Here is a 23,317-nt window from a genome sequence, read left to right as displayed (position 1 = left end):
AAATTTTCATTTAACTTTAAATTCCTACTGCACAGATGCAATAGGAAATGTTCAGAAACTGGAGCCACTCTCCCTAAATTCACATTCTAGGAATGTTTCTTATTATCTGTGTGATCCTTGACATCTTACTTAACCTCTCCAAACCACAATTTTGTCATCTGTTAAAAAAAGAGACAATGACAAGAGAACCTAACTCGTGGGGATTTGGAGCATTGTGAGGATTAGGCAAGTTTCTCTGTCTAAGTACTTAGCACTATTACATAGAAATCATCTATCAGTGTTAGCTATATATACAGATGACTGCATATTTAGAAAAGAACAAATAGCATTGCTAATATTAAATAACCTCTAAGAAGCCACGCATACCCTTGCCTTCAGACATGTATTTTATTTGATTTTTGAGATAGAACTGCCATAGGAAGGAATTACAGAAAATAGGAGACAAGTTATATAAGAATTATCAAGTAATTTTTTAAATGCAGTAGAAGGAAAACAGCAAGCTGAAAATACATGTATGGTTATGTGACATAGAGAGAAATAGGAAAAAATTGAATCCTTCCGGCATTATCACAACAGTATTTCCCAAGCTTTGGCAGAATGCAGTGATCAAGATCAGGTTCCATGCACAGGGACAATGGCAGGTCAACTCAAAGGCCGTACTTACCACCTTTATCCACCCTATGGGGACCTGCCTTTTTGTCCTTCACCTTAGCAGTGCTTTCTTCCCAAAGCTTACTCTTCCTCTTTTCCTTTTCTTCCTTGGAAACATGTTCCCTGGACTTCTCAAATAAGCTCTCTGCAATCATTCCAGTTCCTTTCTCTGCTTCTTGTTCAAGAACATTCTCCAAATTTTCCTCTATCAGCAGAGGCTTGGTCTCCACATCTGTTTTTATTATTTCTTGTTCTTCAATTTCTGGAGAATCCTCAGTTGGAAGGTGGGTTTTTCCTGGCTTATCATTTTCACTCAACTCTTGAGAAGATGGACTTCTGACACTTTCATCTGGACTGTTTTCAGCGTTGGTCTCCTGGTCCCCCACTGCAGATTCATCTTCACTAGAACTAGAATATGGGTGACTTCTGGATGAGGTTGATGAAGCAGTTTTTCCATCTATGAAAAATAAAAGTGATGATATCACTGTATTTTCATAAGGGGAAATTTAATAATTATTGTGGGAATTACGTTCATAATTAATCATATTGACATTTTAAATATAGTTTAGTAGATTTGATTCCCTTTTCCCATATATTCCACATACTTATCATGATAAAGAAAAATCTATGTAATCTGTGAGTCTGTAAAAATTTTTAGTAGAAAGTCACATTTGAAAACAAATAGTGTTTATTTTTTGAGAGCCATATCATTGGAAAAAAACTATCTGTTTTGTTATAGAAGAAATGGAATAATCTTTTACTTGTTCAGCAGAAGCATTTATTTCATTATCATCTTGGGTAGCCACAGTATTCTCTGTACATAAAGTTTATATTTTTATCTATTGCAACACCCACCATACTAGTATAGTCTGGTAGCTGAGTATAGTAAAAATATCCATCATTGTTGTTGTTCAGTCACGCAGATGTATCTGACTCTTTGTGACCCCATGGAGTGCAGCATTCCATGCTTTCCTATCCTTCACCATTTCCTGGAGTTTGCTCAGATTCATGTCCACTGAGTCAGTGATGCCATCCAACCATTTCATCCTCTGTCACCCCCTTCTCCTCCTGCCCTCAATCTTTCCCAGCATCAGTTATCTTTGTATTTGCATAATACCTAGATACTTAATAAATATTTTGAAATAATGCTCATGTGTGTGTGTGCACGCGCATGCGTGTGTGTAGAAGGAAATGTCTTTTTTCGGGTTCCCCAGAAGCAGATGCTGATGAGGATGCACAGGCAAGTGATGAAATGAGAATATGCTCCAGGAGAAGTTCTTCCAGCGTGGGGGAAGCAGGGAAGGGAAGGGAAGAAGTCAATCAAGGGAGCTATTTCAAGCAACATCTCAGCCTCAGCCCAAACTCAGGGGAAACTCTGAAGTCTAAATTATATTAAAATTTTTCCTCCCTGGAGGACTCTGGGCTCACACACTCTGCTCCAGTTAGACATGGCTACAGGCCACCCTGGGGGGACATAAACTCCTTGGCACTTTCAAGCTCTTTGTGCCTCAGGGTGAAGCCAATCCGGTAGCACAGGGCTGTCCTCTGAAGAAGACAGAGGATGCAGAGCTGGAAATGGGCACACAGAATCAATAAAAGAGATTCTAGGAGATTTATGAAGTATGCTGATGTGATGCTACAGATACCCAGTCTAGAAACTTACCACAGCCAAAAATGGTTTAGCATTTGCTACCTGCAAACACTTCAAAGTATCTCCAAGACAGTCACACACACACTGACTCTATAAGGAAGATGTGCTGCCTCAATGTCACGGCATACACTGCCATGGGCCAGAAAAATACAAACTTGCCTTTGATTTTTTTAACCAAATAGATCCACGTTATAATTGTTTTTTACAAAATACTTTTTTTTATTTTCCAAATGAAAGAGCCCACACTTACAAGCTGCTTAGCTTTCTTGTTTTCTCTTCTCTGTGTGCTCTGGACTCTTTTTGTCTGTTTCTTTCTTTTCTGCTTGGCAGCTACCCAGATGGCTATAGCAGCTGAGGCAGAGTTTAAGGGAAGAAATACCTGTCTTTACTCTTATCCTCTTTCCTCCAGCCCCAACGGCTCTCCATGACAAGGTTTAGCATTTTAAGTGTAGTCATTGAGACATATCAGAGTCTCCACAAAGATTTCAGAGATGCTACCCAGCAGTAAAAAACAAACTCCAAAAAGCCTTTAAGCAACAGAACCCCTTAAGTACAATTCCATTTGTTCTTATCACTCAACTACCTTGACAGGCACCAGATGACCACTATTTCTCAAAGGAGTCACATACTTCAGCGGCTCATTTTTTATCTCTGTTGTATAAGATCTAGATGTGCTGTTTCTCGGTAGGGAATGTACCGATCAAGGACAGACGTTCTCTATCTTATTTGTACTAGTTGAGAAACTTCAGGGACTATGATCTCCCCTCTCTTCAGTGTGTCTTACATTTGTTTTTTTTAAGAAAAGAAAAACAACTCCTGTTTGCTAGTGGTTTGATCAGTGGTTTTCATTAACTGCACAATTAGCTAGGACACAATGTTATATTGATACTTGTTATACATCCAAAAATATCCATATCTATCGTCTGAATGTTGACATGAAGATGCTCATTTTTGGCTCTGCTGCTGCTGCTGCTAAGTCATTTCAGTCGTGTCCGACTCTGTGCGACCCCACAGACGGCAGCCCACCAGGGTCCCCCATCCCTGGGATTCTCCAGGCATGAACACTGGAGTGGGTTGCCATTTCCTTTAGCTCTGAGTGTTGTTCATATAATTTAAAAAATGAAGGCTCCTCTTTCTTTAGCAGCTTCTATTAATTATTTTATTTCAAAGGCTGAAACGAGCTATGGTTCATTTTTGAGTCAGTCCTTAAGAGAAGAAAGATCAGCAGAATGAATGGCGAGGCTATCTGACCTCCCTTATAAACTCATTTCAGTTTTCAAATTTCTCTCCAACCTCCTTGCATAATCTTGTTTCACTCTCATTTCTTATTTTCATCTTCATACAGATGCTGGGGCGAGGCTTTGCCTACAAAAAAGCTCAAGGTGCTTTAGGGCCACGGAATGGGATTTTCAACACTAATTTTATTTATTCTCTTAGAAATAAAGTTTTTATGTAAAAATTTTTATATAAAGGAAGTTTGAGAGCAGACATGTAAATTGTAATTTTTTTCATCAGGAGGGAAAAAATTTGTCTTGGAGGCATGTTAGGAGACTTCACTGTCTCCTACCTGGAGTAGGAAATGGCAACCCACTCCAGGATTCTTACCTGGAAAATTCCATGGACAGAGGAGCCTGGTGGGCTACACAGTCCATGGGATCTCAAAGAGTCAGACACAACTGAGCAACTGAGCATGCACTGCCTCCTACCAAAATTCCATTAGTCTCTTCAACGCTCCTTTAGGTACTGATGCTAAGAATTTACCCTTGGTCTCCATGGTAGCGACCTGACTTGCACGCATTCCCTAAGTCCTCTGCCAAAACCATCATGTTTGGTGCCACAGCTCTACCTCCTAAGAAGGATCCCTAACTTGTCTCTCTCCACATTCAATCAACCCCAAATCCCTTCACTATCTTTTCTCTTCATGCAATCAAAACTACACAGTGATAATAATTTCTTCTTTTACATCACTATTTCGCACATAAGATTGAGAGAAAACACTATGTTTTTCTGTAAAACAACCCTAGGTGCTCCAATCATGACTAAGCTACTCATTACCTACGACTTTGGTTATGCTACTTCTCTAAGCCTCTGTTTTCTTGGCTGTAAATTCTACCTATTGTTCTCAATAAATAATTACAGAAATTACATGATAAAATTAATCTCACCAAATCAAATAATAATTTCTTTATGATTTTCAGTCTTCTTCCCTAATATTATACATGATAGTCAGTTCAGTTGCTCAGTCAGGTCCGACTCTTTGCAAGCCCATGAACCGGAACACACCAGGCCTCCCTGTCCATTACCAACTCCGAGAGTTTACCCAAACCCACGTGCACTGAGTCGGTGATGCCATCCAGTCATCTCATCCTCTCTCATCCCCTTCTCCTCCTGCCCTCAATCTTTTCCAGCATCAGGGTGTTTTCAAATGAGTCAGCTCTTCACATCAGGTGGCCAAAGTATTGGAGTTTCAGCTTCAACATCAGTCCTTCCAATGAACACCCAGGACTGATCTCCTTTAGGATGGATTGGTTGGATCTCCTTACAGTCTAAGGGACTCTCAAGGGTCTTCTCCAACACCGCAGTTCAAAAGCATCAATTTTTAAGTGCTCAGCCTTCTTTATAGTCCAACTCTCACATCCATACATGACCACTGGAAAAACAAAAGCCTTGACTAGACCAACCTTTGTTGGCAAAGTAATGTCTCTGCCTTTTAATATGCTGTCTAGGTTGGTCATAACTTTCCTTCCAAGGAGTAAGTGTCTTTTAATTTCATGGCTGCAATCACCATCTGCAGTGATTTTGGAGCCCAAAAAATAAAGTCAGCCACTGTTTCCCCATCTATTTGCCATGAAGTGATGGGACCGGATGCCATGATCTTAGTTTTCTGAATGTTGGGCTTTTTCACTCTCCTCTTTTACTTTCATCAAGAGGCTTTTTAGTTCCTCTTCACTTTCTGCCAAAAGGGTGGTGTCATCTGTATATCTGAGGTGATTGATATTTCTCCTGGCAATCTTGACTCCAGCTTGTGCTTCTTCCAGCCCCGCATTTCTCATGATGTACTCTGCATATAAGTTAAATGAGCAGGGTGACAATATACAGCCTTGACGTACTCCTTTTCCCATTTGGAACCAGTCTGTTGTTCCATGTCCAGTTCTAACTGTTGCTTCCTGAGCTGCATACAGGTTTCTCAAGAGGCAGGTCAGGTGGTCGAGGTTTCCCACCTCTTTCAGAATTTTCCAGTTTATTGTGATCCACACAGTCAAAGGTTTTGGCATAGTCAATAAAGCAAAAATAGATGTTTTTCTTGCTTTTTTGATGATCCAGTGGATGTTGACAATTTGATCTCTGGTTCCTCTGCCTTCTCTAAAACCAGCTTGAACATCTGGAAGTTCACAGTTCATGTATTGCTGAAGCCTGGCTTGGAGAATTTTGAGCATTACTTTACTAGCGTGTGAGATGAGTGCAATTGTGTGGTACACTTTGAGCATTCTGTGGCATTGCTTTTCTTTGGGATTGGAATGAAAACTGACCTTTTCCAGTCCTGTGGCCACTGCTGAGTTTTCCAAATTTGCTGATATATTGAGTGTAGCACTTTCACATTATTATTATTTGAAATAGCTCAACTGGAATTCCATCACCTCCACTAGCTTTGTTCGTAGTGATGCTTCCTAAGGCATGATAAGTAACATTCTAATAAATCTTTCTTGTGATTTCACCCTGTACATTATATTATGAATAGTAGTCACAGTCACCATTTAATGAGTAAAATAAGACAAAACTTGATCATGATTATGCACCTACTCTACACCAAGCAATGAGGTAAGCACTTTACAAGCAATTCATTTAATCCCAAGGAATACTTATCTTCTTTTTCTTGATTTAGAAGGTAAAAACTACAGAAGTTAAATAATATCCACTGTCCATTAGCTATAAAGGAACAGCTTTTGTAAAATACTGCTTTTGTAATGAGATGTTTCCCCCCGAGTTCAATCCCTGGGTGTGGAAGATTCCCTGGAGAAGGGAATGGATACCCACACAAGTATTCTCACCTAAAGAAGTCCATGGACAGAGGAGCTTGGTGGGCTACAGTCCATGGGGTTGCAAAGAGTTGGACACAAGTGAGCAACTAACACTTTCACATTTTCAATGACATGTTTGTATTTGGTGTAAGGGAGAACATATGTCCTCTCTTGATAATGAAATGAGCTCATTATCAGTGCATCAGTAAGATAAATATATACATTACTTTGTAAGGGTAAATATCTAAAATAAATTCAGATGTAGCAGGAGGAGAAGAAGCAAGCTTAAAAGTTCCTCCATATTTAACTTTAATTGGGTTTTCTAAACATTAATATGAATACTTAAAATACTGAGAATATAATCAAATCATGTATCACACTGTGCTGCTTAAGTCTTTTTCAATTTATCCATTAATGTAGTCCACCAGCCATGCATTTCACAAGATTTTATTGAGTGTCTCAATAATATCACTGCCATGTACAAGGCAGATTCAAAACTATAGAGAAGCACCTCATAGATAAGTAATTTATGGGAACTAAAAGATGATGCTGCATTTAAGTATCCATCTGAAAGCCATCCTACTTCAGTGATCCAAAAGTGAAGATAAAATGAGCAATTCTTACAGTTAAGAAAAATTAAAATGTGACTAACCATGCAAAAAAATGCAGATTTCTGACCAAAAGCTGCCTACAATCTTCCCCTAACCCTCTGTTGTCTAAGGATTACTGAAGTCCATAGAGTGTGGTTTCAGAGCATATGCAATTTCAACATAGAAGGAGCATCATTCCCTCATATCCATCTCTTCAAGCCCATAGTCAGACCCAGAAAGGAAGAGTGAGATATCTGAAGTATGTCAGGTAAAGAGAATATTTTTGTGACACTGAGATTTTTAAAGTATTTAACGCCGACTGCTTCAATAGAGTGAAAAATAGCGCAAGTGAAATATTATCTTTTTTACTAGAAAAAAATTGCTTTAATTCTTGTTCCTTTCTTTGTGTTATGGGAACAGATGCCGCCTCTCTCTCTCCCTCCGCTTCCCCCCGTTCTCTTTCTCATAAGGAGCTACTTAGTCTTTACCTCTTACTCATAGGTACTATCAGCCAAACTGTCCACAAAAGTCTGTTCTCAGCAACATGACACTTTCCCCCTCAACCTTATAACATTTATCTATGACAATGTATTTTCAAGTCGTGAATTAGCTCCCAGGGTTGTCAACACAAACGCAGAGAAAAGGAAGCTGTCATTCTTTTTAAATGAAGGGAAGTCTCACACATCATTCTCAAAGTAGGGTCTTCTCTTAGTGGGTGCTCAGTCCCTGGCACTCCATCACTTGTGAGCCGCTCAGCACAGGGTATTTATCAAGGCAGGCCGATACAATTGTTTGCTGGCAGTTTAAATGGGGCCGACTTGTCACGGGAGTGACAGCCTGGGCAATTGTTTGCCCTCTGGGAACAGGTGCAGGCAGGTTCAAATGAAACGCATCCAAACACTAACAGCAAGATTCTTAATCATGTCAATAAAAAGGATGTACCAGTGTCTAGGATGCAGTGGTCACAATATGCCTCTTAGACTTTTGAAGATGAAATGCTGTCTGGCTTTTCAATAGAGCGTACCAAGGAATCTATTATGTCATTATCATTTTTAATACACATTTCTTGTTTGCCGGATGAAATCTCTAATTCTGATACTCTGCATGCTAAAAAGAATATTTTTGAATAACACAGGGTCAGGTTATCAAAATAATGGGATGGAAAATAAAAGAGCCTGTAGGTGGAAGAAAGAAATGGTAATAAGCAATGAGATTTTTACTTCAGAATAATGGCAAAGATTAAATGTAAATCTCAGGAATGCAAAGGAGCTCTTAAAAAGGATTGTTAAAAAATGTCATTACTGAAAGAAAAATAGTTAACCAGTTTAACTTGGGGCTTTTAAATGTCCCAACATTGTGGACTAGATTCTACATGTTCTGATAGTTTTCATTACATAACTATTTAAAATATTATGTATTCTATACCTACCTTATGCAGCTAACTCTACACAATGTTTTGAATAAAATTCTAATAATAATCACATAGTGTAAATGTAACTAGATAGCATGGCACTGACAAAAGTATTTTGGGACTCTTGGTGTTAATCAAGTAATTCTTAATATTCACAAAATATCCTTTAGGAAATTGCCTCTGTGAGAAATAACAAAAACAACACTGTCTTAGCTTTTGTAGTATAATTAATCTGTGTGTTATTAATTTGGGTGATTAATTTTAAAGGCAAAATTTAACACACATGGAACTGTAAGTGGAAAATGAATTATGGCATGATAAAGTTTCATAAAATAAAGAGCTCAGTGAAGGCTGTGGAAGTAGGAGAGTCTCATGGAAGAGGAGGGCAATGAACTGGAAATGAGCAACAGGCCGGGGAGTGGATCAATGGAAGAGAAAGGTAAATTTAGGTAAAATTAAAATTTTTCCATTTTATTTTCTTCTGTTTAAAAGCAAAACAAAATCACAAAACAGAAGCTAAAAAATAGAATAAGATGAAGAGCTCAAGATAAATGCCTCTTTAAAATATACGTTCTTAAGGAAACAAAATCCTTTTATTAGAGGCATTTGCATTAATTTTAGACAAGTAGATGTTGACTGATTTGGAGAAACGTTACATTGTTTTTCTCCAAAATCCAGGCTCTGAATTTTGCGTCTTGGCTCCACCACTTTCCAGCTGTGTGAGTTACTTAATCTCATTATTTCCAAGTTTCTTTACTTGTAAAATGGAGGCAAAAAGTACCTGCTTTTTTAAAAGTTGTTTGAGGTAAATCAGATAATTCATGTGAAATAGTTAATATGAGCTCGGCACAAAATCGAGTCTTATAAACAATACCTATAGGATTCTTTCCTAAACATGGGATTCCAGTTATTTAACTGCAAGCAGTATTCAGTGTTAAAGCTTACCATCATTGTCAGCTATTCAATAATCACAGGTCTAAATGATTAAAGCTTTCCCTCCAAGTAAAATTCAAGTACTGCATATATCTTTGTCTGCTTGAACATTAAAAAATTATTCGATCTTGGAAGAAATTCATTTGATCCCAGGAAGGAAGTTGATAACACAGCACAAAAATAATCCTCAGATGACCATATATTGAAATAATGTACTGACTCTTGACAAAATCAATAGATGACAATTCCCTACCATCATTGAAGAGATAAAAAATTGAGTTCCTCTTTGTTTTGACTAGATTATATTTATACACAAACACATTTTCAAACTGTTTTCCCGGTTCAAGTATAGTTTCTTTAAAATAGGATTCAGGTGACATCACTTTTCCATACAATTCTTTTAACTTTTTCTATATCATATAGGAATATGAATTAAATTCAACATTTACATTCAAGATGAGAAAAGAAACATATATTAGGCATGCCTAGAAATATAAAATGTTAAGTACTGAGAAATTTAAAAGGCTTAATTTAAGACTTTACTAAAAATTTTCAGTGCCTGACTATTAATATACAGTAGCTCTTTCAACTGTAATTGAAATGGCAGCAAATCTTTTCAAATGTATTGAAAGTTAAAGTCATTCTAGTTTTTCACATTGTGTTTTTTACAATGTGTTGTCACATTGTGCTTTTCACATCGCTTCACTCTTTGCTTTGACTATCAGGAAGTTCAGGATTATTTTAACTCAAGGGTAGTCATGATCCCCTATGCAGCTCCTAGCAAAATTATCTTCTCTCTTACTCTAAATAATTTCTGTTCTTTATTTTATTGCCCTGTGTATGTCTGCATGAAATTTTAGGATAGGTTTTCTTAAATTCTTTCTTGAAGAGGACAAAGTGACAAACTATTTGTTCTTGTGATTACTTCATTACTTAATTTACTCTTATTTTGTATAATTCAAATATATCCCTTGAATTCAAACTTTTGATATTTTTATACAGGAAAAAATTTGAGAGGTGAAAAATGGAGAAAATGGACAGCAATTCAAAAACTCATCATAATGTGACCTCATTTCTCTAGTTTAAAGCAAACTGCATAGACATACACACACTTAAATATAAGAGGCTATTATTATCACTGATAAAATGCCCAGAATGTACCAGGGAAGATATATCATTTATTTACTAAGACCTACATAGCCTTGGCCAAACATTTTCAAGGGACAAAGCCAGAAATGGATTCCTTCTTTGGATATTATCTTAGTAACTTGCCATGTTTTTAAAAATCTTAAAAATTCAAGATATGCCACATATAATGAGGGTTTTTTTATCTACCTGAAATACTATGTATTTTCCCTATGAAATTCAGAATCATTTTAGGCTTGAATATTGTACAGGGGAAATTTTATCAATCTTTCCGTAAACTGATATACCAGCATCTTGTGTTCAAAGTAAATTAAAAAAAAATGAGCATAAATAAGGGAGAAATTTTCAACTTTCCTTTAATTGAATAGGAACCACTTTTCATTTTCCAAAGCCAAAAGAGATGGTCTATATGTGTGTGCACATAAGAGAACACTGAAAAAAAAATTTTTAATGAGGTAACTTTCTAAGTAAACAGGAGATGTGTCACTACAAGTTTTACCTGACGCCTTGCTGGAAAATCCCAGCAAATTAAAGAGAAAGGATTCCATAATGGGTATCTACGGAAGATGGGGTGACCAGCACCTTCTGGTAAGGGTACCACGTTCTAAACAGTCTTAAAGGAGGCTTATCTCATTAAATATAAGGGAAAGTAGCGACACTTGCTAAACAGCCTATGCCGCATGATAAGCTAAACAACTTGCCTTGTTTATCATCTTCCAATTCACTCTCCGAGCATCCATCACCCTCATCTTTCACATTGTCATCAGCATCTGGTGCCTTCCACAAAGAGGTTTCACTTTCCCTTTCAGGGTCTAAATGATCTTTTTCATCCTCCGAGGGTGACTTCGACATTTCATTCATTTGATCATCAGCCTGTCCTTCTTCATTAGCTTTCCCATCTTGTTTCTCTTCGTCTGCTTCAAAATCTTCTTCATATTCTGAGAAAAGAAAATCTCCACTATGAGAATGAAAATAGAATCCCTAATACTGAGCCCATTTCACTTAATGAGGACTTTGACTCCATTATCCTCTGCTCTCTGGGCCTTTCTGCACTTCTTTTTCACACAATTAGTGAACATGGAAAACTAATAGCAAATGATCAAAGATAGCAATCAGTTACATATACAAGAGCACTAAAGAAACGAAGCTCCAAATGACGAGCCTGAAACCTAATAAAAGCTCATTTACAAATGGACATCGTCATCTACAATAACCAAAATGGACAAGAGAAGGACTCGATAGAAAACAATAAATTAGAAATAAATTAAAAATGAAGAGAACAGGATTATAATAATGAAAGTTAATTTGGAGACCCAGTGAGGTCATATTTTATAGGAAGAATGTTCAAAATATTTGGATATCAAGTTAATGAATAGTGAAGTAGAAAAATTCAATTAATCAAGCCCAAAGGCCCTGAGAAGTAACACTGTGAATAGTAAATTCTTTGAGAGTACCAAATGGACATCAAAAATGCATTATGAAGGATTCTATACCTGGGCTAGAACTGAAATCATATGCATTATTCATTCCTACAATCAATAAAATAATTACATTCCAAGGATAAAAATTCTTATAAAATAGAATATGCTTGTCACAATCATGAATTTGCTTCATTCCCTACAGAAGTGTAACACATCTGCAGCAGGAAAAGGAATCTGTCACATCAGATAAACGCCATCTGTCCCTTGTGGTTATAATTTTTCACCTTTCATATTTAATTATTCCCCTTTTTCTTCCACCAAAAACTAAAAATCTTGAAGTGACAACATGCCAAGGATAGACAGCAAAAGGATTTCATGCAGAACCAATTAAGCAAATAAACAATTATCTTTAAAATAAAGATTACAGGGAAAATAAAGGTTTCCCTTTTTCTGTGTTTTAGTTATTAGATAGTCTGGTTTCTTCTCCAGTGGTGGGGGCCTCTTGGGTAATTACTTGAGAGTAGTCCACTTTGCCACAATGAGAGAAACTTAATTCAGAAATGCATGCCCTGTGCATAAGTAGAAAGCTCTTTCAATGCAGAGAAGGTACGAGGGTCATGTTAGAAGAAAAGTGAAATCAAAAACTGTAACAAAAAAGCAAACAAAGAGAACTCATGAGAATATTTTCATGAAAGAGAGTTAATATGTAAAAAGAGAAATGCAAATTATCGTAGGACAAAATTATAAAATAAGCAAGAAGATGAAAAATTTGGTTTCTATTGCATAATACAAACAGAAAGTACTAATGAAAACAAATACCTTGATTCAAATATTTCAGGCCAAGTAAGAGGATAACTCCTCACTTGGTCCAGTAAGGTTCTCTTTATTGAGAACTTCCCAGGTGGAAGAGGATAAAATCGCAAGATTAAAGACATTACAGTAATACAGCCCCTGCCTATCAACGGATATCCAATTTTTGTAGAGGAAATAAGACATAGATACACGAGAAATACTGTACTCATGTTTGAATAGTTTTTATACATGACCCTCAGTAAGTCTAGTTCTAACACCATTGGGCTTGATTGCTGTAGATTTTTATATAGGACTCTTGATTAATAATGTGAAATAATGTCAAACAAGTGGAATAGAGTCAAATTTAAGAGAGAAAAGTCATTTGGAGATTGTGGAAGTCTTCCTAGGGAGTAGCTGAAGTTAGCCACAGAACACACACACACACAGAAACACATCAGAAACAGGTATTTGCTGCTGGTCATAGGATAAGCAGAGACAGACAGTACATGAATAAATTGCTTCAGTTTCATGAACTATTACAGAGTGGTGAAATATGAGGGTTTTGGAGTCACACTGTCATGTGTCCAGGTACCAAACACAGCTGTGTGATCTCAATTTGCTGAACATCTTTAAGTTTCAGTTTCTTCATTTATGGTATAAGTGGTACCTGCCTCACAAAACTGGGGAATATTAAAAGCAACAATGCTTAAAATGTGCTCAGTATAGTGCCAAGGAAAGTAGGTACCTAACAAATATTGTTTTGTTGTTTTAGTTGCTAAGTGGTGTCTGATTCTTTTGTGACCCCATGGACTGGAGCCTGCCAGGCTCCTCTGTCCATGGGATTTCCCAGGCAAAAATGTTGGAGTGAGTTGTCATCTCCTTCTCCAGGGGATCTTGCCCACCCAGGGATCAAACCCTGGTCCCCTGCACTGTCAGGTGGATTCTTTACCACTGAGCCCTCAGGGAAACCCAAATAAATATTAGAGATCAGTAGTAATTGTGATTGACTGGGGAGTGGAGGGAATTGGTAGTAGCACAGGAGAAATCACACACAATATGTGCTATATTGACAGCAATACACTCTAACGGTGGCACCTGATTAAAATGAGAGAAGTACAGTGTCCACAATTAGGACACAATTGCAGTCATATTATTGAAGCAGAGGAAAAATCCCCGCATCCTTTTTGGCAGGAGCTTCAGTGCTTTCTCTCAAATAGGAAATTCAAAGCTGCCCCAGCTTTGTTCTATCATCACAGTTAAATACTAGTCTTCTATTAACCAGGAGCTCTGCATTAGCATCAGAGCTCAAAACAACTCCTTCATCTATCTACTCATGTTTTCAGTATGAATGAACTAGTGGCATGCTTTCTGGATCCCTTTTCATAATTTCTTCTGTTTCTCCATTTCATCTTTATTCTCCCTGAGAATGTAATTAGGTTGTTGTTTACCATCCCCACTAATGAGGAAGCAAGTCAGTGCAAGGTCAACATCAATCCAGCCGCAACTCTGCCTGGCTGACCTCCACACAGGCTTCTTGCTGCCCTGACCATCAGTGACTGTTTTACAGAGAGCTGAAGACTTTATCAGCTTTTTCTCCTTTCTTTTAAATGGAAATGGGCATTTAAAATCCATTAGAAAGACCTTGAGAAAAGCTGTATTACAGGCATAAAGTATGCTACTCATAGCACCATTTTGGTTTAAGAAAAAAAGTACAGAAATTGAACATGGCCCAAATAAACATACCTATATGTCCTGAAATAGATGGGGGAAAAGTGGAAACAGTGACAGACTTTATTTTCTTGAACTCCAAAATCAGTGCAGACAGTGACTGCACTATGAAATTAAAAGACACTTGCTCCTTGGAAGAAAAGCTATGACAAACCTAGACAGTGTATTAAAAAAGCAGAGACATCACCTTGCCAACAAAGGTCCATATAGTCAAAGCTATCGTTTTTCCAGTAGTCATGTACTGATGTGAGAGTTGGACCATAAAGAAGGCTGAGCTCTAAAGAATTGATGCTTTTGAACTGTGGTGCTGGAGAAGACTCTTGAGAGTCCCTTGGACTGCAAGGAGATCAAGCCAGTCAATCCTAAAGGAAATCAACCCTGAATATTCACTGGAGTTGACTTACTGGGTATTAAAGGTAGCAGAGTATGCCACCACACACTATGCCACTTGGGCATAAGGATTATTTTGAGCTGAAGGCAACTGAGAAGTTGTAAATAGAAGAGCTCTCAGCCCTCATCCTATTTCCCTAAAAGCAAGGCATAAATTTTTCTCTTAATTAATTAATTTTTTTAACTGTGCTGGGTCTTCCTGGCTGTGAGAGGGCTTTCCCTGGCTGCCGAGAGCGGGGGCTACTCTCTACTTGTGGTGCCCAGACTTCTCATTGCGGTAGCATCTCTTATTGTAGAGCAAGGGCTCTAGAGTACATGGCTTCAGTAGTTGGGATGCACAGGCTTAGCTGCCCCTGATAGCATGTGGGATCTTCCTGGACCAGGGATCAAACCATGTACCCTACATTGGAAAGTGGCTTCTTAACAACTGGACCACCAGGGAATCCCAGGACATAAATTTTTGAAGGTGTCTCCCCTTTCCTCTCTCCCAGGAAGGACAGAAGTTAATCATAGGAGGCAACTCTGATCCTTAACAGCCCAAAGATGGCACCAAAGAAATCAACATAAATTTCACTGAAACTAGCCCTTATATAATGTTAAATGTTAGTTTCCACATAATATTTGCTTTCCCACAATTTGCTGTCCCTGAAAGCTCAAAGTTCTTTTCCTTTGCCTTGTCGCTTCTTGAAAAAATGTATGATTCTTCTATTAGATGCCATATAAGCCCAAGTTCTAACCACCACTTTGAGTTACTCAGCTTTGGGTGCTCCCGTCCATATGCACAACGCACCTGCTAACACGCTTCTGTTTGCCCTTTTTGATCTCCTATTGGTTTTATTTACATGGACACAGCTAATGAACCTGAGATGGGTAGAGGGAAAGCCATTTTTCCTTTCCTACAGTATGAATCCTAGCTCTGCTACTTTCTCTCTGTATGTCTGAGCCTTATTTTCTTAAAATGGAGAGAGTAATAATATCTACTACATCAAAGGAAAGCTATGACAAACCTAGAGAGTGTATTAAAAAGCAGAGACATTACTTTGTAGCAAAGGTAATGTAGTCCATATAGTCAAAGGTCCATATAGTCAAAGCTTTGGTTTTTCTCATAGTCATGTACAGATATGAGAGTTAGACCATAAGGAAGTCTGAAATGTCTTAGAATTGCTTTTGAACTGTGGCACTGGAGAAGACTCTTGAGAGTCCCTTGGACAGCAAGGAGATCCAACCAGTCAAGCCTAAAGTAAATCAACCATGAATATTTATTGGAAGGACTGATGCTGAAGTTGAAGCGCCAATACTTTGGCCACCTGATGGAAAAGACCCTGATACTGGGAACGATGGAGGACAAGAGGAGACAAGAGTGACAGAAAATGAGATGGTTGGATGGCATCACTGACTCAATGGGCACAAGTTTGAGCAAATTCTGGGAGATAGTGAGGGCAGGAAAGCTTAGCATGCTGCAGTTAATGAGGTTGCAAAGAGTTGGACACGACTTAGTGACTGAACAACAGCAACAACATCAAAAGATGAGGATGTGTGTATATACATATAAGGTAAAGAGATATATATATATATACACACATACATATGTGTGTGTGTGTGTGTATGTTTAAAGGGGAAAGAAGGGAGGAGAAGGAGGCAGAAGAGGAGGATTAGAAGGAAGAAGATGCAGAGGAAGGAGGAGAGGAGGGAAGGGGAGGGGAGGAGAGGGAAGGCAAGAGAAGAAAAAAATAAAAAAACAAGAAATGCAGACAGGCTCCAGGACCCCAGGCCTATATTTTCAAATGTTTTCAGTTATGGAATATTCTTTCATTGTATAATCATACAGGCTGTGCCTTCCTGATGCCAAAGTATCAATTTCATCAGAGCAAATACATCAGTTCAGTTCAGTTTAGTTTCTCAGTCATGTCCAACTCTTTGTGACCCCATGGACTGCAGCACACCAGACCTCCCTGTCCATTGCCAGCTCCCAGAATTTACTCAAACACATGTCCATTGAGCCTGTGATGTCATCCAACCATCTCATCCTCTGTCGTCCCTTTCTCCTCCTGCCTTCAATCTCTCCCAGCATCAGGGTCTTTTCAAATAAGTCAGTTCTTCTCATCAGGTGGCCAAAGTATTAGAGTTTCAGCTTTAGCATCAGTCCTTCTAGTGAATATTCAGGACTGATTTCCTTTAGGATGGACTGGTTGGATCTCCAGTCCAAGGGACTCTCAAGAGTTTTCTCCAACACCACAGTTCAAATACATCAGATACTGAAAAAAATAGGTAAAATTCTGGTCTCTCCCTGCAGAAGTGAACAGAGCCTCTGCCACACAGATACAAACTCTTCCCTGACTCCCCTAAAAGCACCTCCAACCTCCTGGAGTGAGGCAGCCCTCCTCTAAGACAACTTACACAGAGTGAAAGTGAAAAGTCGCTGAGTCGTGTCCAACTCTTTGCGACCCCATGGACTGTACAGTCCATGGAATTCTTTAGGCCAGAATACTGGAGTGGGTAACCTTTCCCTTCTCCAGGGGATCTTCCCAACCCAGGGATAGAACACAGGTCTCCCACATTGCAGGTGGATTCTTTACCAGCAGAGCCCAACTCAACAAAGGGAGCCCAACTCAATAAGAGGAGCCCAACTCACATAGAACTCCTCACAAAACAGTGGAGGAAGGTGATCAGGGAGAGTCCTCCTTGCAACAGAGTTGCCTGAGGATCAAAACTGAGTAACAACATTTAATGGATATTTTTGCAAATTTTCATAATTACATTCTAAAGACTTCAACAAAAGAACAGCAACAACAAAAGAAAATCGTGTCATGCATTACCGTATTTAAATATGTTTTCTTGGTCATCTTCCCAGACATCTTGCCCTGGTTTTTCTTTACATTCCATTTCTTCCACAGCAGTTCTCACTTCACTGAGCCCTGAGTGTAGTTCTTGAGCTGAAACAATAGCTGAAGCTGAGGCTTTGCTCCCCTCCATCTCTCTCCTTCTTGGTATCAGGTACTCTCTATCCTTTCTCAGTTTCCCCTCACCCTTCTTCTGTCCCTCTTTTTTCTCAGCGTTCTTTTCTTTCCTGGGTTTTGGAGAAGTTGTTTTTTTGTCAAGGCCCATTGCAATAATGCACCTAGGAAAAACATTAACATAAAGAGTGATTAATCTTTATGCACAGCAGAACCGCAAAGATCTTTAAACTACTTCTCTTACCCCAGTAAGAAATGTTACAAGAAACATATTTATCATAGTATACATAGTTAATTACAAATTAACTACTTTTTACTTATTAATATAACAATCTTGCAAGTAAACACAAAAAAATTCTTAGTTTTACCTACAATAATAAAAGAGAAAAGGAAGCAACTTAATAACTATGAATTATAGTCTCAAACTAAGCTTTGTGCCTTAAAGTATATTTTTGGCTCTATAATAGAGTCAGGTAGAGAGATAGAAATTCAAGTCTTTAAATTAGAATTATGTGATAAATGGACATTCAGGTTTATCAGTAAAAGGAAGCTGAGATAATAGTTATCAGAAGACGTCATTCAGTCTTTGATAATGTATTATTCCAACATCACAATCAAAAAAAGACTTATATAAAAAGTTGAATCTAAATAACTGACTTTTTTTTTTTAAGAAACACAGTCAAATATTTTCGCACCTTTTAAACAAATACTTCAGGAGCCTGAACGCTTATTGTAATAGAACTGTCATCATTACTTTTAGAATGGTCTTTTGAAGCCTGTGGGCTTCCCTGATGGCTCAGACAATAAAGAATCTGCCTGCAAAGCAGGAGACCTGAGTTCCAATCCCTGGGTCAGGAAGATGCTCTGGAGAAGGGAATGGTAAACCACTCCAGTATTCTTGCCTAGAGAATTCCATGGACAGAGGAGCCTGGTAGGCTACAGTCCATGGGGTTGCAAAGAGACACAACTGAGCAAATAACACATAACAACTTTGAAACCTGTACCACAATCTTTTGTTGATTTTTGTTTGCAATAAGTTTTTGTGCTTTGAAAATGGCAGTGATCTCTAGAGGTCATATGGTCATTCAAATTCAAATCTGGTGAGCCAGCAGATGATATGAATGTATTAAGACATTAAAAAATATTTTTAAAAATCAGTTATAAAAAAGTTAAGATCAATAAATTCTTCTATAGTTTTTTCCTGTTTCTCAAGATAATATCAAAATAAGAATTGTAATTATGATAATACACATTAATAAATATGGTGACTATGATAACAATAAAAGTATCAAGCGCTCCTTCTGTGCCAGTCTCTTTGCTAGGTACTTTGTATACATGAGGTTATAGGATACATTCCCCTACAGACCAATTAAGAATTATCATCATCACTTTACAAACGAGGAAACTGAGGCTTTAAGGGTTCCATGACTTGCCCAGTTTCACCCAGCAGGTCAGTGATGAAACTGGATTTCAGCTCACGACTATTAGACTCCATCACCTCACAGTCTTCCCAGATGACTGCTTACACAGACAAATGTCACACGGCCGGGCTTACCACCAGGGCAAGTACTCACACTCTCACCAGAGACTAACACAAAGTGAGAAGTTTTTACCAAGGCCTAGAGACAATCTGTAACCCCAAACAGGTTCCTGGTAGTTACTGGTCTCCCTACTCCTCCTCTAGAACTTTGCCCAGTTATTTCTCTCCATGTCACACAACTCATGGTGAACAGAGCCAATTAGAGTGGGATTAGAATGTAGTCAAGACTTGTCAGTCCAGGAAGAATCAAAACAATATGTAAAAATCTGAAAACCGTCTCAGTGTGAATCAAAACTAATGGCAATCTCTTCAAATGAAGATCGTGCTAAATTTCAGCCATCCCTAGGCTAGCAGTAGCAAATATGAGGGCTTAGTTAATCACTTATCCTTTCACTATCTCCCCATAAAATAAGGCTAAATGGATAGGCACTCAAAGTAACTATCAGGGGCCGTGAAAAATGGGATAATGAGAACACACTTACCTCACCCATATTAGCATGATAAAGTATTTCTCAACTATAATGATGATATACTTAGCACATTGCTTTCCTTGGAATAAAGGTGTCATGAATCTTCAAAGACTATGATTACTAGCATTGCCTTCTGTTCAAGCTGTTCTTCCCTTATCAATGGCAACACCAAATCCATTGATTTGGAGCCTCTGATATGCTGTTACTTTTAGTTTATGTTGTGACTGTGTAGAGGCTTTGATGCCTCCCTACTGCCTGTGCAGACGTTTTATGGCCCATCTGCTTAAGGGAATTAGACAAACAAAGTGGGTAACATCTGTGCTCTCCTCGTCACTGACTACCTATTTGACTTCTGAGTATAATTTGAGGTGTTGATTCTGATTACTGAAGCTCAAAGCAGTATGCATTCTACTTGGTTAGGCAATTTTTCTTCCTGTGTTTCACTTTAGCAACTGAAAATAACTACCATGCCTCTTCAAAGAGGTCCCATGATTGAGGGATGGGTACCAGTGTGGAACCTCCATACTTTGGTAATGAACACTGCTGAACTTTTCTTGTTTTCTAAGGACCTCAAAACAGGTAATTCCAAATCACTTTTTAAAAATAGAACTCCCTATTGTTTTAGTTGCCCTTCTTCTCATAATAAAAGTTCAAGGAACCAGTATGTTTTAAATGAATTAAAATGAACTTCATTTTTAACAAACTGGGAGAAGGAAAGCACATCTCTCAAAATAACTAAAGAAAGGTATTATTATGGGTGTAACAAAAGTTACAGAATATTATAAGTGATATCAATCTCCTGAGGGATAGTTTTAACTTTTACTGGAGTTCTGCAGTGTTGGTGCTTCTGGAATAAACAAAGTCATCTCAAGTAGAGTAGAACCAAACAAGCAAGGCTGTAGCCCTCACTGGTCCAACCCTGCCCCATTTAAACCAATCTGCATTGAATTGACTTTCACCTGAGCTGCAGCATGGACACATCAAATGACACCACATGTTCTACTTGGGACATTCACAGATTTCATTTGGAGAAATTATTATGAAGCTAACAAAACGCTGGAAACCAATGTCCTATGACAACTGTGCATTTTAGTTGAGGGTCAAGAGTTCTCTGGAGTAACAGGCAAATTCAGCCTTGGAGTACAAAACAAAGCAGGTCAAAGGCTAACAGAGTTTTGCCAAAAGAAAGCACTGGTCATAGCAAACACCCTCTTCCAACAACACAAGAGAAGACTATACACATGGACATCACCAGATGGTCAATACTGAAATCAGAATGATTATATTCTTTGCAGCCAAAGATGGAGAAGCTCTATACAGTCAGCAAAAACAAGACTGGGAGCTAACTGTGGCTCAGATCATGAACTCCTTATTGCCAAATTCAGACTTCAATTGAAGAAAGTAGGGAAAACCACTAGACCATTCAGGTATGACCTAAATCAAATCCCTTACAATTATACAGTGGAAGTGAGAAATAGATTCAAGGGATTAGATCTGAGAGACAGAGTGCCTGATGAACTATGGATGGAGGTTTGTGACATTGTACAAGAGGCAGTGATCAAAACCATCCCCAAGAAAAAGAAATGCAAAAAGGCAAAATGATTGTCTGACAAGGCCTTACAAATAGCTGAGAAAAGAAGATGCAAAAGGCAAAGGAGAGAAGGAAAGATATACCCATTTGAATGCAGAGTTCCAAAGAATACCAAGGAGAGATAAGAAAGCCTTCCTCAGGAATCAATGCAAAGGAATAGAGGAAAGCAATAGAATGGGAAAGCCTAGAGATCTCTTCAAGAAAATTAGAGATATCAAGGGAACATTCATGTAAATATGGGCACAATAAAGGACAGAAATGTTATGGACCTAACAGAAGCAGAAGATATAAAGAAGAGGTAGCAAGAACACACAAGAAATATGCAAAAAAGATCTTCAACCCAGATAACCATGATGGTGTGATCACTCACCTAGAGCCACACATCCTGGAGTCTGAAGTCAAGTGGACCTTAGGAAGCATCACTATGAACAAAGTTAGTGGAGGTGATGGAATTTCAGTTGAGCTATTCCAAATCCTGAAAGATGATGCTGTGAAAGTGCTGCACTCAGTATGCCAGCAAATTTGGAAAACTCAGCAGTGGCCACAGGGCTGGAAAAGGTCTGTTTTCATTCCACTCCCAAAGACAATGCCAAAGAATGCTCAAACTACTGCACAATTGCACTCATCTCACACGCTAGCAAAGTAATGCTCAAAATTCTCCAAGACAGGCTTCAACAGTGTGTGAACCGTGAATGTTCCAGATGTTCAAGCTGGGTTTAGAAAAGGTAGAGGAACCAGAGATCAAATTGCCAACATCATGGAAAAAGCAAGAGAGTTCCAGAAAAACATCTATGTCTGCTTTACTGACTATGCCAAAGCCTTTGGCTGTGTAGATCACAACAAACTGTGAAAAATTCTTCAAGAGATGGGAATACTAGACCACCTGACCTACCTCCTGAGAAATCTGTATGCAGGTCAAGGAGCAACAGTTGGAACTGGACATGGAACAACATATTTTTCCAAATCGGGAAAGGAGTACATTAAGGTTGTATACTGTCACCCTGCTTATTTAAATTATATGCAAAGTACATCATAAGAAATGCTGGGCTGGATGAAGTGCAAGCTGGAATCAGATTGCAGGAAGAAATATCAATAGCCTCGGATATGCAGATGACAACACCCCTATGGCAGAAAGCGAAGAAGAATTAAAGGGCCTCTTGATGAAAGTGAAACAGGAGAGTAAAAAAGTTGGCTTAAAACTCAACATTCAGAAAACTAAGATCATGGAATCTGGTCCCATCACTTCATGGCAAATAGATGCATCAACATGGAAACAGTGAAAGACTTTATTTTTTGGTCTCCAAAATCTGCAGATGGTGACTGCAGCCATGAAATTAAAAGACGCTTGCTCTTTGGAAGAAAAGCTATCACCAATCTAGACATATTAAAAAGCAGAGACATTTCTTCACCAACAAAGGTCATCTAGTCAAAGCCGTGGTTTTTCCAGTAGTCATGTATGGATGTGAGAGTTAAAGAAAGCTGAGCACCAAAGAATTGATCCTTTTGAACTGTGGTGTTGGAGAAGACTCTTGAGAGTCCCTTGGACAGCTAGTAGATCCAACCAGTCCATCCTAAAGGAATCAGCCCTGAATAATCATTGGAAGGACTGATGCTGAAGCTGAAACTCCAATACTTTGGCCACCTGATACGAAGAACTGACTCATTTGAAAAGACCCTGATGCTGGGAAAGATTGAAAGTGGGAGGAGAAGGGGACAAGAGAGGATGAGATGGTTGAATGGCATCACTGACACGATGGACATGAATTTGACTAGGCTCTGGGAGTTGGTGATGAACAGGGAAGCCTAACATGCTGCAGTCCACGGGATCACAGAGTCGGACACAACTGAGTGACTGAACTGACTGAATACACTTTACTCTTAAATATCAAAACCATTTTATTTGTTGATGTTGTTCAGTCTCTAAATTGTTTCTGACTCTTTGAGACCTGATGGACTGCAGCATGCCAGGCTCCTCTATTCTTCAGTATCTCCCAGAGTTTGCTCAGATTCATGTCCATTGAGTCATGTTT

General features: G+C 38.4%; 1 protein-coding gene across 5 annotated transcripts in view; it reads right to left on the bottom strand.

The window, feature by feature from the left end:
- ERICH3 (glutamate rich 3) overlaps positions 1-23,317 on the bottom strand; it is a 121,671-nt gene that overhangs the window by 20,161 nt on the left and 78,193 nt on the right. For all 5 annotated transcript variants that reach the window (XM_019957259.2, XM_070786304.1, XM_070786305.1 and 2 more), the window contains 3 exons: positions 17,549-17,850; positions 11,103-11,339; positions 665-1,108 (listed from right to left, as the gene is read on the bottom strand). In XM_019957259.2, the coding sequence (XP_019812818.2) occupies positions 665-1,108; positions 11,103-11,339; positions 17,549-17,850 (983 nt within the window). The remainder of the gene's footprint in view (positions 1-664; positions 1,109-11,102; positions 11,340-17,548; positions 17,851-23,317) is intronic.

This window comes from Bos indicus, chromosome 3 (assembly GCF_029378745.1).
Source record: "Bos indicus isolate NIAB-ARS_2022 breed Sahiwal x Tharparkar chromosome 3, NIAB-ARS_B.indTharparkar_mat_pri_1.0, whole genome shotgun sequence".
NCBI lineage: Eukaryota > Metazoa > Chordata > Mammalia > Artiodactyla > Bovidae > Bos > Bos indicus.
Note: the sequence above shows the minus strand (reverse complement) of the source record. Positions and strands in the feature narration are given on the sequence as shown.